Below are 24,632 nucleotides of genomic sequence, written 5' to 3' on the forward strand. Positions count from 1 at the left end.
GCACATGTGCAGATTTTGAGAAAAATTGTATTTGTAGGCATTGTACTGGACCATAGAGGAATATTTGAAGATATGTGAAAATTAAAAATGATTTCTAATTGTTTGTAAACGCTGTCATTACCGTCACAGGAAGGATAATAGGTTTGATTAGGGAAATAAAGCATGATACACGTATTTTTGTCCATTAGGGGGCAGCCTTAAGCAGGCTTAACCATCTTGTCAAATGACTAAATCCAGATGGAAATGAGTGTGTTAACTGTGGGTCTCAGAAACATGTAGGCTACCCTTAACCATGAGGGGAGATCTTCATCCTCCTCTCAACTTTAGAGAAAATCATCAAAGAAACCTTTCATCCTTCGTCGGCACACCTCTGATCTCAGGCATATCAAGTAGGCCTACTCCTGTTACAATCCACCTTTAACGTCTGATTCAGGGTCAGGTTGCCATCATGGTTCATACGGTATATTTTCAGACTTTGATTCCTGGTCAGATTCTGTGAGTTAGTGATCACTTTATAGGAAGTCCAGTTGACTTGACATTGTTTTATATTATAGAAGTGTAAAATGATATGCACTTGAAGATCAATTGATCAAGAGTGTCAGAAAACATGAACTATATTTGAACATGTATTTGAACAAAGAGGGCACAGAATAGACACCACTCGCTGAAATGCATCTGCAAAGTTTATTGACAGTCATCTTTGACTCAGACAAAACAAATCTTCATAAACTGATCACAGACATAGGAAAAAAAAAAAAAAAAAAAATCAGACATGGGTTTGAGTCAAAAATCGAATGCCACAGTAAGCCGAGCCATTTCTTGTGACTAAATCACTACTGACCTCATCGACTCTATGAATTAATGATTCATTTAACACAGCCCTTGAATGAACCCTGGGAAAGGGGAATCTAACATTTTTTGATTCATTATTAGTTTGGTCCCACTGTTCACCAATGGGTAATGAGTGAACGAAACACACTGGCCATAAATGCCGAAAAGGAAACAATAAAAGCAATTCCAATATTTTTTAAAAACGTATTATAAGATAAAAAAAAGAAAGAATTGTCATCAGTATTGGAAAAATATTCAGATTTGATCAGCATTATTTAAGGTTGGGGTGATCATTTATGCAATCCCTGATCCCATTTCTGGTTACTTCACAAAACTTTATTTTTCTGAAACAAACAGAAAAATTGGGCAATGTGCGAATATGGCTGTTTTCATTATTTCTAGCTTTGATTTAACAAATAATTCTAAAAGAGGAAAGCTAAATAAGGTTCCACAGATTCTGCAACAGACATCAGATTCAACACGTCATACTCTAAATAAAGTACATTACAGGGTCGACAACAATCAAAAGCAAATCCAACAGTGGCGCGTCAGTAAGGACTGTGTGTCCCTCTGTAGGTCCTCAGAAAAACAAGGTGGGAGTAGCGATTTCATACAAGCATTAAATGATAGAAATGTGGTGTAAGATTAGTACACTTATTCAAACAGGATTAGCTTCATTTTGTCCAAATATCAACATAAAGATGATGTCCAAAAAAAAAAAAAGTACAATCAAATTTTATAAAGTGACAAACACAAATATTGCCCTTATATTAACACCCTAAACTGTGCAAAAGACATCATTAGATAAAACTAGGGGGGTATTTATGATCTTATAAAGTGACTGAAATTGACAGAAAAAGTGCCAGGTTTGTTAAATAAAAACTTTGCTCAAGTTTTCCAAAAATCTTCTTAACAAAAGATCTAATCAGAAATATTAGGCCTTCAGGACATTTTCAGAACTGGATCATTAAATTTCACCATAAATAGACAAAATACATAGCCAATGAAATCATAAAACCTGATATCAAAGGAAGTGTACATAATCTTTAGTTTATCCTGCTCCCAACATAAAGTTGGTTCTGATTGTTTACTGCTAAGCCCCTGATTTGTGTACTGTTCAGTATAGCATGAATACAAGAAAGCCAGCACAAAATTCAAGAAATACATTGCTCTATAAAACCACAGAGGATTGACAAGCAAAACTGTACAATCATAAACTTCGGTCCAATAATTCAAAAAGAGAAAATAATAAAAACAAAGCGCTATAGAAACACCTCAGATACAGCTATTGTAATAGGTTCCTCTAATTAACATAAATTAACATTCAAAAGTGAATCACCACTTCAAACAATAGAGTAAAACTCTTAAGAGAATATCCTGTCGAGAGCGACGGGGTATTTTCTCGACACGGTGTTAGCATCGCCTGTAGGAGAGCTGGCTAATACTAATAGCAGCATGGATTTAAGCGCCAGCCGTCACGATCGCTTTACACAAGCTAACTGGCTAGTTATGAACAATATTAACCTGCAGTCAATTATAGATCACTGATATTTCTCTTGAGCTGCTTTAACATCCATACGTACACACAAATGCACATTATCGAGTCCTCTTTTGCTTATTTGCCATGAATTGCAAAATGTGATCTGGAGATCTAAAAAAGGCTGTTCCAGCATTTAATGTGGATCATGGGATAAGTGACGTTCATAGGAGATCTAGAACCAAAAATTGAAACTGCTGATGGAATATGACATCTAACCTTACCAATCTTATAAAACATGGTCATGCCACATTTCGAAATTGTTCAAGACCATTAACTCTTTCCCCGCCATTGATGGAATTTTCCATCATTTATTATGAGACAAAGCTTCCCCGTCACTTCTCCGCCATTTACGAGACGACGCTTCCCCGCCATTGACATAATTTTCCGTCATTTATGAGACAGCGCTTCCCTTGCCATTGAAAACAGTAAAAACGTCTTTGAAAAAACGTGATTTTCTCAGCTTTTTGTTCAAAATGTTGCTTTTTTAAATGAAACTTACCCACAATTCAAGCGTTGATAAAAAAAGAATGCATGAAGCTAGAATAAAACTTTTTTTTTTTTTAAAGCAGATGCTCTTTTCTTTCGTTTGATATATTGCATATTCAGATACTCATCCAACAAAATATTCTGGGGGCCATGACATTTTTGTGAAAATGATCAAAAACGCTGGCGGGGAAAGAGTTGAGAAGTTTTGCATAAAGAAAATAAGCCTATTATAAGACAATTAATATTTTTTTGCATATTTCACCCCAATTTTCATGACAATTGGGGTGAAATATGCCACGGACATTTTCTTGACATGTTTCGTGACATTCATTTATGCGGCTCTTCAGATATCAGGAGATATCAGGATATATCAGGTTCAAAGTGAGATAAAATTCACCTCTCAGTGACAACCTTAGATGTCCTCCTGTTTCCAAGAACATACCCACTCAACTATATCCTACGGCAGCAGGACTTTCTATAAATTAATTATCCTTCAGTAACCTCAATAAGATATGTGAAGTCTGCTGTCAAATGTTACTTTTAACATGAACTTGAATGGCGAATCTTGATAATATCTTTGACCCTGCTTTTGTCTTTCTCAGCACCAGTAGGGACACTGAGCCAATCAATTTGTTATTTCATCAGTGGCCTGCGCTCACTATTATCCCCATACACACCATTTCTGGCCTACAGAAACTCTACTGTGGGGGGGCTGGGAGAAATCTGGATTAACCGTGCAAATCAAATATCCTCTGACCACAAATGACTCTTTCATTGGTTAATGCCTGAAGGCTGTTTTCATTCTTTCTAGATTTTGCTCTCCATGGCAACATTGCAATTGCTTGAGCAGAAAACCCAAAGCTTGCGTGTTCGGATCGACAGTCAAGAACTAGTTCACAGTAAACCAAGGTTTGATTAGGCCAACATGTTTTAGGGTCGTGAAGTGAGGTGCTCTATTTAAACCGCACTTCTCTGTGGCAATCACATTTCCCAGCACCGTTAGATGAATTCAAATATCCAATATTAGTCTTCTTTTGTCCAGAAATGAGTTGTTATATAACAATCTGCCACATGACTCATTGGTTAATCATTCCTGTGTATTGTTATAACAAATGATTTCTCTTTAATTCCACCAACGTCCTGCTTGTTGAACACACGCATAAGCAAAATTATAGCAGACCGGTTAGCTGATTTGACCTGCTACCTACCAAAGCTTCCGATTACATTACAAAACACATGATCAGATGCTCATCAATGCACAAAGACCTCCAGATCAACTCACTTTAGAGCACATAATAAGGACAAGCTGTCGGTTACACAACTAGCATGAAATGTGAGGTATGAAAAAAAGCACTGTACCTTTATATCTGTATTCCTATCTCTGTCTCAGCCCAGCACAGACAAAAATTGTGAAACACTGAGACATTTTTGTATGAATTTCATCAGTGAAAGTGCCTTAGCTGGTCTGACTAGCTCTGAGGACAGCAAAAAAAAAAAAAAAAAAGACACTGTAACACTCTATTGAATAGGTTTCCAGCTTTTAAGGATGCTATGAATAAGATTACTGCAGTCTATTATGGCTCACCGAGAGTAAAAGAAATGCGAGATGTGCATCCTTGAATATCTCCTGTATCACCTGAAATGTCCTGAATTTGATGAGAAACCATGATTTTTGTCTTACATCAGTTGAAAAGCCATCAGCAGCATCACTGGTAACCATAGCAACAGAGACTTGAGCATGAAATACAAAAGACCTTTGCGAATGGATGCCTGAGCCTTGAAGGTTCGAGGGTTCAAAAGTCATCGCCGTGGGAACGGAGACCCATGCAGTGCCAGAGAAAGTCCCTGAACTGTGACACCAACCCTTTCTTGAAACAGAGATCTATTAGAGATCCTTAATGGCCCTTATGTGACTTGGGTTTGGGGGGGTATGGACCCCCCCTAAGTGCTCCGGTAGGTCTTAATAATGTCTTTGATAGCTCTCCTACAGATAGGACAGCTAGCGTTGGCCATTTTTTTGAGGCGGAGGCCACAGGTGTAGCAGAGACACATGTGTCCGCAGGCGTAGATGACGGTGTCCACTGTGTTTTCATAGCAGATAGAGCACTCGTCCGGCCATGAGCCTGAGGCAGATGGGAAAGTGGGTGATTTGGGGAGACTGACGGGCGAGTTGGGTGTCGTTCCTGTGACGGAGAAAGACATGAAAAGAATGGATTACCATTTATACATTTTATTGTAGTAGTTGCTCCAGGTAATTAGTTCACATGAGGCTTTCAAGCCAAAAAAGGATGCAACTGTGTCATAAAAGTGGTCATATGAATATATGCATGAGTTTAATCAATGTCTTCTGAAGCTATAAGAAAGTTTGTGTGAGAAACAGATCAAAATACAATGCAGTTGATAATAAAAATGTACAAATGAATTTTTCCAGGAAATCCTGAAATATGATGAACATGCAGACCTTCAGTGGAGCTGCAGAAGGCAGCAGAACAGCCGTGTTCATTTAAGATGGGCTCTGGGCTTCCACCACACAGGCCTGAGGGTGAGAGGGGCGAGGCAGAGGGCGAGCCAGGGCTGGACGGGTCACGAGCATCACCCAAGAAAGTGGAGCCTGAATATGCACATAGCAGATAAAAACAGGTGACAGACTTTTTAATATGATTCCTTTCAGTTCTACAAATAATGGATTCTGCACACAAGAAAAAAATATTTTCGGACTTTCATGACAAACATTCCACACTTCGCTCATTAGATCTTTCCCGGAAGCCCTAATTTTCGCAATCCTGTACTGTTAAATATGACTGCAGACCTGTGCTTTCTGACTCCCAGATATTGTGTAAAACCAATTGGATCAGAGATCGAAAAATTTTGTGTGTAATATACATCACACAGTCAGTGAACATAGTTACCGCCTCAGACTGAGACACTTTTTTTTGGTGCAAACCGTAGGAGACATTGAGCTGTAGTCTATATCATAAACTTATCAAGGAAGCTGGTATTGTAACTGTGTCATCGTCTTCGCAAAACTACATACTGTATTACTGTACAGGTGCTGTATTTGTGGATGTTATGGGGGTGTTTGTTTCACTGATCTCAGTACATTGCTCTGGCTGTTGGAGCTTCAGGACGAAATCTAAATCTGACACCTTTAAAGATCATGCTGGCCTGAGATTCGTTAACAGATCCGACACTCAGGAGACCAAAAAGGGAAGCCACCTCTCTTTGGCAAGAATTTTAACTAGCAGACCTATTCTATACAGCTTGAATAGAATAAAACAGCAATTCTCTCACTGACCGAATCATTTGGAGCAGTTATTGACTATAGTTATATACCGCAAATAAATTCAGCCTATTTATTGATAGGTTGTTCATATAACAAATGATACATATTGGGTTTTGGATTGTTTCAGAATATATGATTATATATGGTGTACATGACCATGCATATTTGAGGGGTGGTGGTCTGTTCTTATAGAATTATTAAAATAATTATTAAGGAAACCAGTAATTGGAATCTGAATCGGAACCAGACTTAATTTCCAACCTTTATAATGCCATGGTAAGATTTCAGGGCCTTTTAAAGTAGAGCTGAGACTGAATTAAATTGAGCTGACCTCATTTCTAGTATGCTGGATCTTCTGATATATATATATATATATATATATATATATATATATATATATATATATATACTTGTGTGTGCATATGAGAGGGAGAATTGGCTGAACTACAATGCTATGCTGACCTAAAACCCATGAATATACTCTCTCTGAGGTTAGCCTATATATGCGTGTAGTGTGCATTTACTCTGGATGAGATCTATGACAGTATTAGAGTTAATAACATTAGGAGTCGGTGGGATTCCCCAAGGTTCTGTCTTGGGTCCGTCAGTGGTGTAAATTATACATGTGTGTTTTCTTTGCTCACATGTTTGCATACAGTATGCAAGTCCTACAGTGTGATCCTCGATTAAGATGGAGTCAGGGTGAGGGGTTATATATGAGATGGGGTCCACAGAGCCTGATCCTTTGTGAGCCTGACATGCCATTCCACCTTCCTGTCATTCCACACATAGATGCATCATAAATCCCCTTCACCAGGCCTCAGCAACTGGCCCTGGATCACAAGGGCCAGGCCTCTTCAAGAGCATCTCTACTAGATTAACAGAGACACAAGTACAGCTGAGTCTCTCTAACCTCCACCCGTAGAGGGAAAGACTTCAAAAAAAGCTATTAGAGAAAGTCAGCCCTCTTTAAAGCCCTTTGCTATGTGTAAAATGAGCACTATGTGTCAACATGGCAGAAAGTCTTTTCTATATTTTGAATACCAAAGAGGTACTGACTAAACCAGCTTGCGTGGTATAAACAGTCACATCGTTCATCTGTCAAATAGTTTAGTTTAATCTTAAGTAAAGGTGTGAGCTGTGTCCTACATCAGGGGGTCTCGAACTGAAATTACTGGTGGCAGTGCACTGTATGTAAGTGGCTTGATTGAGAAAAATGAACAGACGTTAATTAAATGTCACTTTTAGTCAGGTTCACACATTCACACTGAAGTACATTTCATATGTGTATACACTACCATTCAAAATTTGGGGATATATGTATCACGCCTTAAGTGATCAATTAGCTAGCAGACACACCTTGATAAACCAGATAAACTGCGGATGGAGAGAGTCAAGAAGGAAAAGTGTTTGTATTGTCTATTATAGACGTGTTTGTGCATTTCATTTATTGGCACTAGATTTAATTACTGTGCTTGCAGGGCAGTGAAATTTAACAGACAGTAACCTGTATGCATACTAACTGTCACTATTCACATGCTGAATTGCGATGGGTTCCTTGGTCTTCCTTGGATTTATTTGCATTCTGAATTGTGTGGTCTTAAAAATATATAAACGTATCTTTACTACACGGCTCTCTGGTATACTTGATTCTTCTTGATCAATCATAACATTAAGCATAGGTTTACAATAACCATTGTCTATGGCAACACAGGGGTTGCTACTTTCATATCTCTAGTATCCTTCCACTGGCTTTTTATTTTATTTTATTATTACAGTCACTAAGTATTTTGTGAATCAAAATGATGATCTACTTGCAGATTAGTAATGCTTGTAATGTCTTTACACAGAACCAAATTCTAAAACCTAAGCTGACATAAAACTAGGCTATTCTTTTGCAGCATTGCAAGCTCTGGTATTTCTTTCAGATTTCCTCATATTTCATGTCTTTTATTCGATATTCCTGCTGCCGTTACTGTTGAATAAGCACAATGAGAGAGCACAACTAAATTGTTATTACAATGACGTTTTGAACCTTGAATCTTGAAAGAACAAAAACATTATGCTAAGAGGGGAAATCGTAATGCGAAATGGAGAGAAGAGATGTAAACGAGAGAAATGTTCTCAAATGAATGCTCTCAAATGAAGTGTGAATCGCCCACTCTCCTCTTCACTTTCTCATTTCCTTTCCTTCGCCGCATGCTAATGAGATGGGGTGAGTGCGTGTGTGCAGCGTGAGGAGGGAGGGCAGTGTGCTTCCAGCGACACAGACATCTTGGAAAGTGCAGACAAAGCTAACGCAGGTCACACTCCTCCCACTCATTCTCCTGTAATACGTCCTGTCTTTAGCTGTGCATATACAGTACTTTTAGTTCAAACTTTACTGGGAGTGTGTCAGTCACAGGTGTGTGGGTGAGACCTGGAGCACTGTCTGGTGTTCTGAAAGGTTACTAGAGTGCTTCTGAATTGATTCAAATCAAATGAAATTTTAATTAATCTGTCAGACCTAGCAACAGCACAGTTTTGTAAAGTTTAACTTTAATTGTATATATATTGAGGTACTTTAAGGAATTAAAAAGCAAAGATTATTTTAAATGTATTAAAAAAATGATATATGGGAACCCTCCTTGGGTTTAATAAGCTGAGATGCATAAGCAAAATCCTTACGTTTCAGTGTGAAACTGCATCACAACCCTATTTTATGAGAGGACAAAATATGTAACTATAAATAAAAGGACAGGACTTAATGTCATATTACATAAAGCAAGAGTTGATTTGTGAAAAGTGGCATTCCACACCTGAATGTGAGTATTTTAAACACATTTTAAGCGCCTATTTCAGTTGGACTAAATAGGTAATTCTTTTGAAATTTTCATGTCAAAGCTGCAAACTGAAATCATACCAGTTTGTTTTGTGTAGGAATGCACGATATAAAATTTTTGGCTGATACTGATAATTCTTTATATTTGAACGTCGGTAACCGATATATTGGCTGATAAATCTAAATCCAAATTTGTATATAATTTTTTTTATAAATTTTACTAAACCAAATGTCTCACCATAAAAAAAAACTATGTCCCAAGCACACAATTATAATGTTCTTATTATAATTTTAGCCTATATGACAGACTTGCGCAGCACATGTTGCGCTGAACTGTATTTTCCTTTTTTGAAGTGATTCCAATTATATTTGAGCAAATTCAAAACCATCATGGCGAACAGTGTGCATCTGCAGTGTCTCAGCTGAAGGAAATAATCCATTATTTATCAGCTTTAATATATCAGCCAAATGAGACGATAATGATAACATTATATGAACATATATCGGCCGATACCGATTTGGTAGCCGATATATCGTGCATCCCTAGTTTTGTGGAAGTTGGACTAAGACATCTAGATAGTGCAATGCATTGTAATATCATGCTTACCTAGAATCCTCAGCTGTGTGACGGCACCATGCAGTCCAAAGAACATCCAGAGTGGTCGTGAGTTGTCCACACACACCTGCATGCCCACATTGGTGCCATTATGACTCAGAATTACTTCCCCTTCCTGTGTGACCAGGAAGCCGAGTATATCGCCACTCTGCAAAGCACTAGGCACCCTGCACACCGCCCAGAACTCCTTACGGTCTACCAGTGCTTCAGGATTGTAAGGAAGGTCACTCGGGCGAAGCACTGCGGGGTCACATGATGTCACACCGTATGAAAGAGACCCAAAACGAGCAGGGCTGGACTTAATGACTTTGATGAAGATGGTTTCGCCAATTCGCAGCGGGCGATCCGTGAAGACCAGCGTGCGTTCGTCGCGGTTGTGTTCGGATCGTGCCACGGTCTGTTCGTTAAGGGTTCTGATGTGGGCACCTCGAAGCTGGTGGAAACGTAGATCACATTCCAAGGTGTGAGGAAGCAGTGTTGACTGCTGGGAGTTCATGGAGTTTTGAGGAATGGGACAGGCAACGGGAGCGGGAGGGAGTCGAAGCCTGGCATCATCTTGTTGCAGGTTAAGATCACATAGACTGACGGACAGGCGGGAGGTGTCTACTTCATGTCGTAAAGAGGTGGATCCACGTACTGTGGTGAAGGATCGTGGGCGGAGAAGGTCTGGAGGGACGACTTCACTGTCTGTGGGACAGAGGTGAGATGCACAGATGAGCTAATTGTTTTATATAGTATTGCCTTATGTAATGGTTAAACCTAGATAATTGACAAACATTAGGCAATTACGATATCACCGTCTATCACTGCGAGCCTTAGTGCTCAATTCCGATTTATTGCTCAGATCAGATTTTTTTGTATAGCTGTTCACATTGTTGTTTTAAATGTGACCAATATCAGATGCGAACAGATCATGGTCCTGGACTGACCCGCATGCGCAAAAGAACTATAAAAAGACGGAAGTAAACATGGAGGACATTAAAGTAAGCGATTAAAGTAAGTTTATTAACATTTTGATCTGCCGCCAAAGCTAGCGAATTTAAGCGCAGGCAATATAAAAAACAAACAAAGAGGAGGATGCGAAAAAATTGCAGTTTTTTGTAACACTTTACAATAAGGTTTCATTAGTAAACATTAGTTAACTATATTAGATAACATGAACTAATAATGAACTGCACTTCTACAGCATTTATTAATCTTTCTTAATATTAATTTCACCCCTTACCAATACATTATTAAAATCAAAAGTTGTATTTGTTAACATTAGTTAATGCACTGTGAACTAACATGAACAAACAATGAACAACTGTATTTGTATTAAGATGAACAAATACAGTAATAAATGTATTGCTCATGGTTAGTCCATGTTAGTTAATACATTAACTAATGTTAACAAATGAAACCTTTTTGTAAAGTGTTAGAGTTTTTAAACATTTATGATATGATCCCTCATGTTTTGCTTGTATATAGAGCTGTCACTGAGTTCTGACACATCACTGTCCTTCCACTGACTACCTTTTGCAACCGTCTTGATAACGTCGGGTATGTAAAATCTTTGAAGTGACTCCCATGAGCGCAGAATTGTGACGGATGTTGCTCTAGAGTGACGAAAAAGTGGCATGCATTCTGATATGACTGTTCATACTAAAGGTCGCATTGCAAACCATCTGACCTGTAACTGCAGGTTTATTGTTGTTCATCTTTACTTACGTTTTTTAATTAAGATTGCTAACTAAATTTAAATAATTTAAGACTTATTGGGGCCCCTCTTGCTGTTTGCTGAGGCCCCCTAGTGGCCCACAACCTCTAGCTTGAGAAGCAAGCTTGAGTTTTGGATGGTTTTCAGGCAATTGTCAACTGGGAGAACATCTGGACAACCAGTTGAACACCAGCTTGACCAGACTATTGCCAAAAAAATGCATGCTACAAAGATTAGTAATACAACAAGCATAAAAAATAATTAAAAAATCTAACTTGAGTCCTAGTTACTGTTCATATCTCTGGACAGTTAGTGTACATAGAGCTACAGTTGTTTCCAAAATGGCTGCCAAGGAGTGTCTCTTTACATTCTTTACCATTTATACCGGTTACTTAACCGGCTACCAGGAATAGAACTTTATAGTAATGTTATAGTAGGCTAGCATAGTACAGCAATCACAACATACCCTCTGCTCCTCACCCAACTGCCTAAAATAGCAAGAAATATGAATGAAATGCTGCGCTAGCAACATGCAATGCGTACACCAGATTTAATTCCCCATTCCTAGTAGCCTAAAATAGCATATTACAGTAGTTTAGAGGTAGGCTAGCTAAGCTTATCATAGCTCAGCACTCAAACAAGCTGAAGACTGTCGTGCCTCCTTTTGTAACAGATAGCCCCCGCTGGAGTGTGCTCTGGATTTAGACCTCATCTGTGCAATCGAAGACAGTCAGACCCCAGACAAAAATATTAGCACTAAAATTGGCTGCCGGTGCTAATTAGCTCGTTAAAATTAGCCCTTTCTCCATAACATTGATCACTTTTTTAAGAGAGGGAGAACATTATTTAACCTACTCAGTGAAATGTATTTCAAATGTAAATCAGCATCAGAAATTAGCTTTTTCATTACAAAGCAAAAGTGTTTTTATGAGGAGGCCATTTTTCCCCCATAGGCATGTAACAATATTTTACATATTTTACAAACATAGAAATGGTTAAACAGAGAAGGAAGTGACTTGAAGATGAAAAGAAGGTGGAGGTCAAGAAGTGTGATAGAGGAAGATAAAAGGAAAGTGAGAGACCTTTCCTCCAGAAGGCCTCTCTCTCCTTCTGCCTATATTTCTCTTCCTGTGTCTGACTTTATATATCCACATTGACCCACAGAGACTGTTGATTAGCTCCAGTCTCAGATAAACCCTGTTAGACACATTTGCAGTGTGTTTGTGTGTGTGTGTGTGTGTGTGTGTGTGTGTCTCAGCAAACAAAAGCGAAAGAGACGGATCAAGAAAAAATGATTCGTCAACCCCCCTATATTTAGCTTTATAAGGATGTAACTCATTTTCATCAGGATGAAAGACGGAGAGTGGTTGACTTAGAGATTAATCCCTAATATGCAAGGCTACTGTACAAACAGAATGAAGCAATTTTTGTTTCTATGTTTCACAATAAAAGTCAACAAAGCCTTAATAACATGACTTGGGGGATAAAAACGGATTACAATATCATAAAAGCACTGAAATGCTTGTGTACTACAGATAGGGTAAGTAAAGACTTGTGTTCCTTTTTTTGTGTTGGTTATAGGGTTCATTGTCCTTTCATGTTAGCTATAACATTAATGTTAACACATAGGTCTTTTTGTTTGTAAAGTATTAGACCTGTCTCCATTTTCGGATCTTCCTACTAACAATATCTGACTTGGATATTCATGGAAATAAGTATTCTGTTTAGCAGCTATCCCATTTAGCAGCGATAATCCCATAATCGGCTCTCAAATGACTCTCAGATATTACATCACTCTAAGATAAATGAATCTGAGTACGTAGTCTCTGATTTGCTCACAGAAAACCTGCCTAGATGTTTTCAAATTCATTGAACTGCTGCATGAGGTGTCCCAACGTATGACTTCATTTTCCTTATTGATCCTTTAAAGACATTATTCTGGGAGCTTCAAAGCGTCTTGGAAAGAAACAAGTGCGGTAGTCTGAGCTAATTAGTGAAATATTAAACACTCCAAAGGAGAGCATGGGGACGGCCCAGGGGCACTAACTTTATCACAACCACAAATTTATTGAAGTCATTTATGGGAAAGAAGGAACAAAAAAATCTCTGGAGATAATAAAGACATCATTAAAATGAGAGCGTCCTTGCCTCCTTTGAGTAAAAGTACAATTTACCAAATAACTACAATGAAAATTATTTACTCGCCTCTATGTTGATCCAATTTTATGATTCCTTTCTCCAGTAGAGATGTGTTTTGAAAAATGTTCAAGCTGCTCTCATTTAGCAAAAGTATATGGTAATCAAAAAGCCCTTGAATCTTATTCTCGATTGCACATGTTCAAACTTGCCACATAAAGGATTTGGCATAATGACTGATAAACCACTTTTATGGTGCCTTTTTATCCACCAGAAAGCCTCACAGCCCCTGGTAACTGTATGCTTTGATTTTATGAAATTCAGTTTTGTCTTAAAAAATAACAACTTTTTTTTTTTCATTGGGGTTTGACTGATTATATAATGGCAGAATTTAATTTCTGGATGAACTAACACCTAAATGAATGGTTAAAATCCACATGCATCTGAACCCACCCAGCTCCAGTTGGATTGGGCAGAGAACGGGATAATGACATCACCGCAGGGGGACTGGCTGGAGTGTGTCTCAGATCAGGTTCATTAGAGTAAAGCCATGCTGTAAACAGGATTCATCTAGGCTTCAGTGGCCAACCTCCCTAGTACTAACACAAACCTAAAATCTAGTTTGAATAGACAGGACGCTTCTCTCTGGACAAATCAATTAAAAGTGGACAGGAATACAAGCAATGAGCAAAAATTGTATTGAATGCTTTTGGGTGGATGTTATCCAGCTATTCTTACTGTGTGTTGTTCATCCCTGTCTCTCTCTCGCCATCTCATCCCTATCTCTTCATGTTCCTATCTTTTTTTTTCCCCCATAGATTTTCTCATTCTTAGTGGGATTATACAGTACTATAATCAGATCTGTCTCAGGATTGTGACTGAAAACAGATGTGCAAAATAGACAAACAGAAAGGCAGTGATATTATCAGTTTTACAGTGACAAAGGCTAGATTCACAGATGTTCGCTAATGTTTGGGATTGATAATCATATTTACTAACATGCCACTTGAATTGTCTTGCTCACTGTAGCGGTTTGAATACTGTGTGGATTAATGATTAACTAAAGTCAAGCCCCTTTTCTGTTCTTATGATATCAGTGAAAAACACATATGACTCAGGTAAATATCAAAGATGATGTTCATACACGTTTTTTATAGGTTTTATTAAAATTTTATTTTCAATATGTCACTTTAGTTTCTTTTTTCATTAGTTTTCACTATATCATTGTTAGGTTTATTTTGCTTTTATAGTTTTTTTCAAGGTTTTGTAGTTTGTTTAATTAGCTTTAATATTGTAGGACTACCAACATTTATATGCCGTGAAATTAGTGTAAATGCTATCTAGTGGCATGTTTAATGCAGGCGAGTTGTAAGTTGTTTTTAATATATTTCATTTTAATATTTAATATTCATTTGATCATGGAATGTTTTCAATTTGTTTGACTATGAGCATCATGCCAGCTTGCAGAAGCACATAACATGGTCTATAGGATGCTGAGTTCTTGACTCTAGCTGTCAATATGGTTTTTATATAGCTGAAACACAAATTGTTTTGGACATCTGACAAAATTGGCTGCTCTGAACATTCATCAACACTCTCCAAAAGGATGCGTCAGACGCTTGAAGGTTTGCCTACAGTTTCCATGTGATATTCTCCATTTTAACGAACAAGTGAGTGCTAATTACTGAATGAACTTGCTGAGCCACTCCGAGGGAGTAGACATCAACTCCAGGGTTTGTGCATGCTCTGACTGGGAAGCTTGAAGGAAAGGGAATGGAAAAAGCGAGGGAGGGGCAAAGACAAGAGAGCGTTCGTGCCAAGATGTCTATGACCGGTGGCAGCTGTTGCCCCTCTAATTACCCTGCACCTGCTTGGCTGCCAATCGCCACATTTCCTTTGTCTCATTGGCAGCTTTCACACAAACCTATTCTGCAATTTGACTGGCTGAGACCAGCTTGTAATCTCTTTGAAAATATAAATCTCTCTAGATAAAAAAAAAAAAAAACGAATCCAGGCTTGCGCATTATTGTGGTACTTCAGCGATGGGACGCAGCTGCGCTGACAAAAAGCAAATACCCATTTTGATTGTCCTTTTTTATCTAAGGTACTTTTTTTTTTAGCACCAGGCTCCAGCACCTGTTGGGCTAAACACAAAAAAGCAGTGGAAAATTAGCAGATGAGGCTTTTGATAAACAAAAGCAGCTCTTGGTTCAGTCAGAAAGATCCTGGGCGGGAATGCAATTGCCAAAAATGGAAGTGCACGTTCTTTGTACGTTTACAGGCACTGTATAAGGTTCTTATTCATTTTTCATTCTCGTTTTTATTTGATGATTTATCTGTTTTTATAGAAGTAGCTGTATCATTCTTGTGCTTGTCATTTTCTCATTTTAATGAAAGGACATTTTTAGTTCTGTCTCACAAAGCTCATGATTGTATCCCAGTTTGTTAGACGTTCAACATGAACAAAAAACTGGACGTGGGAAGAGAGCGTGGGGCCCGCAGGGCAGAGTGATGCTGGTGCATATGGCACATGTAAGTGTGTGTGTGTGTGTGTTTGAGAGAAACAGTAGGGGGAGACAGGAGAGGTTTCAGTACAGCGTGTTGGCTCCATGCCATGCTTGGCTGTTGGGTCTCTTTGTTTGGAATAATGGCCACACAGGCAACACGTGGACCCATTGACAAATGATCTCTGGGTCACAAACCTCCTTCCCTGAGGTCATTTCTCACTTTCTCTCTCTGAAACACACGTATTTAGCCAAATACAATCAGAAAGCCACAAAAGACCCTCCATGTGGCTCATATGCAATTTTTAGTCAGGCCAACCATGGTTTCCTTGCCTCACATCACGACTGAAGTTAACATCGAATCCAAATTGAACCATTTTACTTTTACAATACACGTTCCTGGTCTTACTGTGAATGATTGAGTGGTGCAGCTTCTAAAGAAATACAATTTTTGTCTTGGTTGTCTTTTATTAAAATGCTATAACGTTCTGCTTCTGGAACAAATTTCTTTTTTTGTCAGCTATATTACAAATCCCATTTATTTTTCAACCCCTCGCCTGGGGCTGGGAAATCACACTAACCACATCAAACCACAAAAAGCAAATAAGACTAGGCTGTGGATTATGAACTCATTATGTTATTATTTTCCATGTTTTGTTCAATTATTTGTTTTCCCCCACCCCCTTACAGTCCAAGGCTTTTCTCAGTTGTACCACCATGATTAATTAAACCCAGCAAATTGAAGGCATAGTGAGATTTTGCACCAGGACTCTGACCCAGGAAATATGAGAAGGTCTGTGTAGCCCTAAATATGTGGATGTTTATCTAGCAGTCTATAAACTGATGTTTGCCCATAACTCCCTCAAAGAGGCCCTGAAGTGCTCTGCCTATATATAAGACAGCCACACCTTATCTCAGCAGCACTGTCCATGTTTGGATGTCCCAAGGCCTTGGCATGAGGAAAATGAAGGAAAAGGGGAGTTCTAAGTTTGGAGAAGGGATATAAGGACACTTAAAGGCAGGAAAAGGAAGGTGTTCTGTTTTTGGGATGGGTCACGCTACACTTTCCCGCCACCTTGAGCACTCTTCCCAGAGCTTCCTGTGTTGGTGTGAGTTCTTAAAAACACAATCTGACCCCATGACAAGCACTTCTTCATTCTTTTTCCTTCTTGTACTCAAAACATAAAATACTGTCAAATAGCCAAATGGTACAACATCTGTTGTTCTAATTTCTTTAATTTGTTCCTCCCAAATGCAGCTGGCCAGCCAAACAAATGCAATTACTACTGTTAATAACCCTGCACAGAACAACCCATCAGTCTTTCTAATTCACTCTTTCTGGCAGAATAGTGTAAATAGTCCATATTTAAGATATTATTTTTGGAGGATTATGCTTTCGGCATGGGACTTTCAATTAGGGATATTTAGCCTGGAATGACTGACCGTAGCCAAGTCAAACTTGCATGTCAATCAAAATGGGTCTTTTTGTAAACTTAAAACTCATTCTTACTCATTTTGTTTCTAATTACCGAGAATGCTTATACTTTTAGTGAAGGAAAATGAGGAATCTTATTCCACTTTAATTAGATTTTCTTATAATATAATATTTTCTTTCGCTAGATTGCTTGTACACTGGGAACACAAAGCCTTTAAGTTAAAGTGAAAATTCGGTCATCATTTACTCACGGTGATGTCGTTCCAAACCTGCAAGACTTCCGTTCATCTTCGAAACAAAGATATTTTTTATGAAATCTGAGAGATTTCTGTACTCTCTATTGACAGTTCAAGTTCATAAGGAGATCGTAAAACTAATCCATATGAATTGAGTGGTATAGACCACTCTGAACACGAAATCTTCTGAACACGATCGTTTTATACGCTGAACAGATTTAAATTTAGGATTTTATCCACTTATGAACATTCATCAACGTACACATCAGTTATTATAAATGGAAGCTTAAGCATGTTTGCTTGATGTGTGAGAACCAATGAGGTTCATTCTCATGTGTTACGCAGCACGTTTGTGCTTCCACAAGAACCAATGAGGTTCATTCTCGTGTGTAACGCAGCACGTTTGTGCTTCCACAAGAACCAATGAGGTTCATTCTCGTGTGTAACGCAGCACGTTTGTGCTTCCACAAGAACCAATGAGGTTCATTCTCGTGTGTAACGCAGCACGTTTGTGCTTCCACAAGAACCAATGAGGTTCATTCTCGTGTGTTACGCAGCACGTTTGAGCTTCCACAAGAACCAATGAGGTTCATTCTCGTGTGTTACGCAGCACGTTTGAGCTTCCACAAGAACCAATGAGGTTCATTCTCGTGTTACGCAGCACGTTTGAGCTTTTAGCAAGAACCAATGAGGTCCATTCTCGTGTTACGCAGCACGTTTGAGCTTCTGCAAGAGGTTCATTCTCGTGCATCAAGCAGATTCGGTTGAGCTTCTGTTTATGTGTGCTGATCAATGTTTATATGTGAATAAAAACCTACATTCAATCTGTTATATCAAATAAAGCAATGAAGTCTCTTCAGAAAATTTGGACTAAACCGCTTAATTCATATTAATTCGTTGTATGATCTCTTTATGACCTTTTTGAAACGTCAAAGTGTCAGTTGCGTGGCTGTCAATGGAGGGACAGAAATCACTCAGATTTCATTAGAAATACCTTAATTTGTGTTCCTGAGATAAACTTCAGTCTTACGGGTTTGGAATGACATGAGGATGAGTAAGTAATGATAGAATCAGATAATCAGATAACTTGACCTCAAATGATTTAAACAGATTCATACATTTCACATTTCTGTCTGTAAAACGTTAAATATGGCTTCTGTACCAGACCTTCACGGTGGGATCTTCTGATTTTAGTCTTGTTAGTCACGTCTGAAATGTTCAATAGTTATCATCAAGGTTTCAAGTTTCCATCCAAATCCATCATGCAGTATAGTCTAATAAATAATTCACATTTTTATCAGTACAAAACTTTGCATCTTAGTCACAAACCACCTGCAATCTGGTTTAGGTGCAGGTTAGGCTGTCAGTGCTTCAGGGCTTGAAATTTTCAATTAAATTCTAGAATTTTAATCAAGGTAGCATACAGGATGCAGAAACTGATGTAATTGTGTTTTTCATTGAAAAGCAAAGCTTCAAACTTTGAATGTTGTTTCGACTAAGCCTTGCTTTATAGTTATAGTTTAAAAGTTTAAAAGCCTTGACATTTGAAAGTTTATCAGCTTTTTATGTAGATGTATTGATAGACACTGAAATTTGTATTTAGTTTATACATTTAATCATATTTAATAAGTTAACTTTTGTGGACCAGAGTGGATGAACACTTTCCCAGAATGCATTACCTGCGTTGTGTTTGTTTGAGTTGCAATTTTGTAAATGTCATTCCAATTCAAACTCATGAATGTAAAGGGTGCAAATTCTGGCCTGCAAATTGGGAAACTGTATTTAATACAAAGGTTTGTGCCACTATATGATTTTTGTGGGGTGAATTGGTGCTTTCCAAAAAGAGGGTTTACCAGCATTTGCCGCATTTAGCCCGGCCAGCGTATTTCAGGAGAGGGTAGCTGAGGGCTGGGTTATTTATTAAACAACATTCCAGACTCATTGCATTTCCAAATGCCTCAGGGGACGATTTAATTTCACCATTATATTCTGGAACCCTGAAAACTACACCACACTAGCAAGAATCAAGGTCCTGCATGATTTTAATCACATGCTAGAAAGAATCCCGCAGAACTGTCATGGTATCACCTCTAGCTGCAGGGGCGATAAAGAGTGATGAGGAGCGGATATTACTGGAGAAAAGGGAAGTTCAACAGACAGGAGATCACAGTGTGTGAGTGGTTGCCTCTAAGGAATGAATGAGTATTTACGTGCAGGAGGCTGGTTTACTGCTCATAGCTATATTTTTCCCTGTCAGAGTTTTATTAGTGACAGGGAGAATTTTAACACCTTTCAGAAGCAAGGATACAGTATATCAGTGTCACTGCCGATTTTAAAGTGACTGCAAAAGCCTTCTCTTAAAGGCAAAGTGTGTAATTTCTGCGCCACTAGTGTCACAAAATAGACCTGCAAAAATAATGTTTTCAAACAGGTTTCCCAAACACCCTGTCATTGGTTGGTTACACAGATAGCCACGCTCACAAATGCACACCATTGGTTGAGCCAATGCTGCTGTGTCAAGCTAGAAAGTAATTTAACCATAGGAAAATAAAATCACCTTTAACAATGCTGGTCTTAATTTGTACAGGCATTTTTTTTAAATAGTCTTTCTCAAGACTCAAGATTATGATAAATCATAAAATAATCATAGTGCTTTATGAGTTATGGTGGATTTATTAAATGTCAACTTGGAGACTGTCCTCGAATGCATGTGTGGCAACCGTAGCATCAACTTCAGGCCGTGATCAATGTACGTTTCAGCAATGCATGCTCATGTACACCAGCATAATAGGCATGTTATTCAGTTAGACAGGTACCTGAAAGGATCTCAAGCCTTAGTGAAAGCTGTGTCGTAAGTGTGTGTACAATCATCTGTATGTGTGTGTGTGTGTATGTTTCAAAGTCACAGGTGCATGAGAAAATTTCATCACGTATTTAGGCCTAAGGCACTTAAAACAGAAGATAAGGCTGAAATTACAAGAAAGAATTTATGGCATCTGTACAAATGGGCCATAGAATGTTTTCAATTAATCTTAAAACCTCACTCTATAAATGAGTCGCAAATGGTTATTCCATTCCCAATCAAAGCTGTATTTATCAAGCACAAGAACTGAGGAACAAATGAAAAAAAAAATCACATTTCTTTAATGTTAACATGAAACTGCATTCACAATGGTTTTTCTTCTGAAATGCGACATTTCAGAGTAAGTGAAGTGACGTGAAGGCCTGAATTTGTCCTCTGCATTTAACACAGAACAGTTGGCAGCCATTCACAGCAGCGCCCGGGGAGCGATTCGGGGTTAGGGGTCTTGCTCGACCATCAGATTACAAGTCTGACTCTCTAACCATTACATCTCCAACCATGTAGGACAGAATATTAATGAAGAAAAATGTAGGTTGAGACTTTTATCCATTGGGATTTTCATTGAGAAGAGTGGGTGTTCTAGACCACAATGAAGCTAGACCCAATTTTGAGTTTTTATATGATTGTGGAGGACTACCCCCTTCCGAAACAGCTGCCGTCAGCCACTTTTAGCCTTTTAACTGGGACGTGGAAGCTAAAGGTCAAGTTCACCCTCAAGAGCATTACAATGGTAATGCATTATTTGGTGATTTGCTAATAAATTATTGTTATTTGTTATTATTATTGACCTAACCTTCACTGCATTAATGTCATCCGGGATAAAATTATTATTTAGAAAGCCACCATTACAAACAAAAGTAACCCAATACAAAGGCTAAATCTTTATTGATTGATTGTGCACCAGTGGTTCACAATAATACCAAGCAAGTGTATTAAGAAAGTAAATGCTAAATAGGGTCAATTTGTGATTCTTCAGGCTTTGTGTACTGTCACAAGTTCTTCCTTCCTGTGTCCTGTAAATAAGGGCATTACATGTCAGCCCGCAGGAAATTGAGACTCAAATGTGATTGTTTCAGTTCTGGCATCAGCACTCCAGGAGCAACGTTTGATGGAAATACAGGAAGAGCTCTTTTGATCTTGCTCTGCAGGCTCTACACACACTTACAAACCCTTCTGGGAAGAGAAAATGTGATGTATTGCTGTGAGGTAAAAAAGCGTGGATATCCGCACACATTTCAAATGTCGGATGAACAGTTTGCTTTTTTGTGTTTGTTCATATAGTCGGTGTTGCAAAAAAAAAAAAAAGGTCTTGATAAGTTTCTAGTGCACTTTCAGTGCCGAATCTTACACCTATGCTTGTGCTATGAAGCACCGTGCTACTTATGGACAGTGCTGTCACCTGCTAATATAGGCGGCTAATAAATACAGTCAAACCAAAATTTACTCAGATACCTTCAACATTTCTCACATTATCACACTTTATTCCCATTATTTAGAAAATGGTAATAAAATATGACAAGAACTCAAGAGTTATCAAATCAGTTGATATTTCACTGGTTTTGGTCATCCTTCTGTTAGACTGTCTCACAAATGAATTAGGTTAAATAGCTGTCAGATGTTAATACTACTTTATTACATAATACTAATTTAGGTCAACCAATTACCAGGCAATGCTTAAATTTGTTCAGTCTGTGGTGTAAAAAGGTAGCATTAGCAATTAAAGGAAAAACACTTAGGCCCCGTTTACACGAAGGGAAGATGGGATTTCCCTGTGGTTTGGCCTCTCATTTACACGAAAACCCCGTTTTTATCACAGAAAACGATTATTTCTAAAAACTCCGGCCAAAGTGGAGATTTCTGATAACGCCGGTTATGTTTTGCCTTGTCAACTGGGAGTTGCTACGTAACTCAACGTAAATGCTTAACGTCATGTGAGTGCCATAGGAAGTCACTTGTGTTATTCGTTGTTGTCGATTCTGAGGATTCTGATATCCTATATGGCTTTATCCTTCTCCCTACACTGCCGCCTATAGGTTTGGCATAGTTATGATGGCGCTCGACGGCGTATTTATGCGGGTTGATCTAAACATAGACAGTATATAAACTGGACACAGCGACCCCATTGGATTCAACGGAGACAAGTGAAGTCAATTAGAAGCTCTTACTTCCTGGGGGTCGAGCGTACTGCGCAGACTCAAACTGAGCTTGACGACGTAGATGTGACGTGAGCAACCCGTCTGTGTTCTAGTAGCTGTGCCGAGAGAAATCTAAATCCTTCCCTTCCGAAACTTGCAGAGACGGAGAGTGTGAGTAGGAGGTGTCCATGAGCTAGGAGCAGGAGCAACTTTTGCTATGTATTCTGATTAATTATTTTGTCACTTTGCCTCCACGTCCCCCTGATTGCGCGCGAGCTTCTCCTCCTGTCCATACGGTAATTCTCTACTGTGCGACAGAGAGTCGCGTGGTTATGACGCAATCGTTAGCCTATTTTTATAAAAATTGCTTCTACGGGGCCATAACGGAAGCTACAAGGTAATGGAGCCTTTTATACATTTTCGTGTTTCTTTAGAAATAAATAATGGACAAATGGAGTCTTTAAACGCCTCAGATGTAAAGTTATTCGCTGTCAAAGTGACGCCAAAATGAATGGGAGTCAATGGGATGCTAACAGCAGGTGGGGGTCCGCTAGCCAATGGCGGCGCCCGGGGAAACTTCAAAATAATATGAAACCCTGCCCCCCTGGATGTAAATGACAACTTTTTTGAAAACGATGTTGTGCGCACGATGTTATTATTGAAAACGGTGGGGGGGGGGGGGGGGGATATTTGTTTCTCTAAATACCCGGCTATGTGTAAATGTGGCCTTAATCGGAACATGGTCAGGTCAAAGTGTCTGAAAAATCTTTGGTCCCAAATTTTTATACATTTTACTAGTAGTCCACTGTGTGAAGAATTTTTGGATATAATATGTCACAGTTTACTTTATTTTGCTATCCTCACTTGCATGAACAAACTATAGTGTCCTGCACTATATATACCCACTAGTGGAAAAAAAAAATCTAAAATTATATCTGGTGTCTGAATAATTTTTTGTTTGACTGTACATGCTTCTTTTGCATGCAGTGTGGAACAGGCTTACATGTACAGCATACACGCACACATTCTTTTGTTTCAGCGTGGCAGTGGACCATCGAAGAACACAGGTTCAGCAGCTCATGTCAACGCTGTCTTTGTGAGGCAAAGATACAGATAAAGTTACTCGCACACGTAACGAAACACATCCCACACCGTGGACAGATAGCAGACAGAGAGGCTGCCGTCAATTGCCACAGAGCTCAATTAGGATAAATGGAGCTATCTCTGGTGTATGTGACCTGGTTCTATAATTAACCCTGGGGGATGACAACATTAAAGCCTGCTGCATGTATGCGTGTGAGATGTGAATGTCTCGCCTCTTACCGCCAAACCTCCACTTCAAGCACAGACACTCGTACACACAGCGGTACATCAAAGCATGGCGTATGGTATGCTCTGCTCATGACAATGTTGACTGTGATTATATACAGCAATACATCCAGACCGCTGCCTTCAAGTTTAAGCTCTCTGATTTACTGTGTTTAGAGCAAGAGCTATTCTAGATCACACACTTGCATAAGCAGTAAAAAAAAAAAAAAAATTCAAGACAACTTTATAACTATTAGCACATACTATTAGCAAGTACAAATTTACAATAACTCAATGCTTTACATAGGGAAAAAATGCAAATTGGAGGAAAATTGGAGGAAATGTTGACATGCACCCTAGGTCAGAGATGTAATGATGTCCGATTTGTGAACAAATCATTATTTTCAGTCAGATATTTTTTCAATTAATTAATTCAGTTCACAAAACTGGTCTGAATGATTCGTTTCAGTTTCAGAGCAACCAGTTTATTATCCCAAAATGTATCTTTTGTTTTTAACTAAAGTAAAAAATCACTTTTAAATTGATAAATGTAAGCTTAAATCTTTCCCCACAATTGAATTTTTATGACCAACGTTTCCGCCATTGATGAGTTTTTCTGGCAATCCATGTTTTCACTGTTTTACGGTAGGGGGCGCTATAACGCATCATTGCTTACGCACATGAAAGCTATGCGATCATCAAACATTCAACTTTTGGGGTGCAGAATAGTGATGTAAAG

At 38.6% G+C, this 24,632-nt stretch overlaps 1 protein-coding gene across 1 annotated transcript in view; it reads right to left on the reverse strand.

Moving 5' to 3' along the window:
* Positions 1 to 670: 670 nt before the first annotated feature.
* The window catches only part of neurl1aa (neuralized E3 ubiquitin protein ligase 1Aa), a 40,672-nt gene continuing 16,710 nt past the window's right edge, over positions 671 to 24,632 (reverse strand). Inside the window, exons 4-6 of the mRNA XM_084402204.1 lie at positions 9,569 to 10,264; positions 5,319 to 5,468; positions 671 to 5,040 (exon numbers count right to left, since the gene is read on the reverse strand). Coding sequence (XP_084258330.1) covers positions 4,799 to 5,040; positions 5,319 to 5,468; positions 9,569 to 10,264 — 1,088 coding nt within the window. The 3' untranslated portion in view covers positions 671 to 4,798. The remainder of the gene's footprint in view (positions 5,041 to 5,318; positions 5,469 to 9,568; positions 10,265 to 24,632) is intronic.

Source organism: Rutilus rutilus (assembly GCF_951802725.1).
Source record: "Rutilus rutilus genome assembly, chromosome: 2".
In the NCBI taxonomy this organism is placed as follows: Eukaryota; Metazoa; Chordata; class Actinopteri; order Cypriniformes; family Leuciscidae; genus Rutilus; species Rutilus rutilus.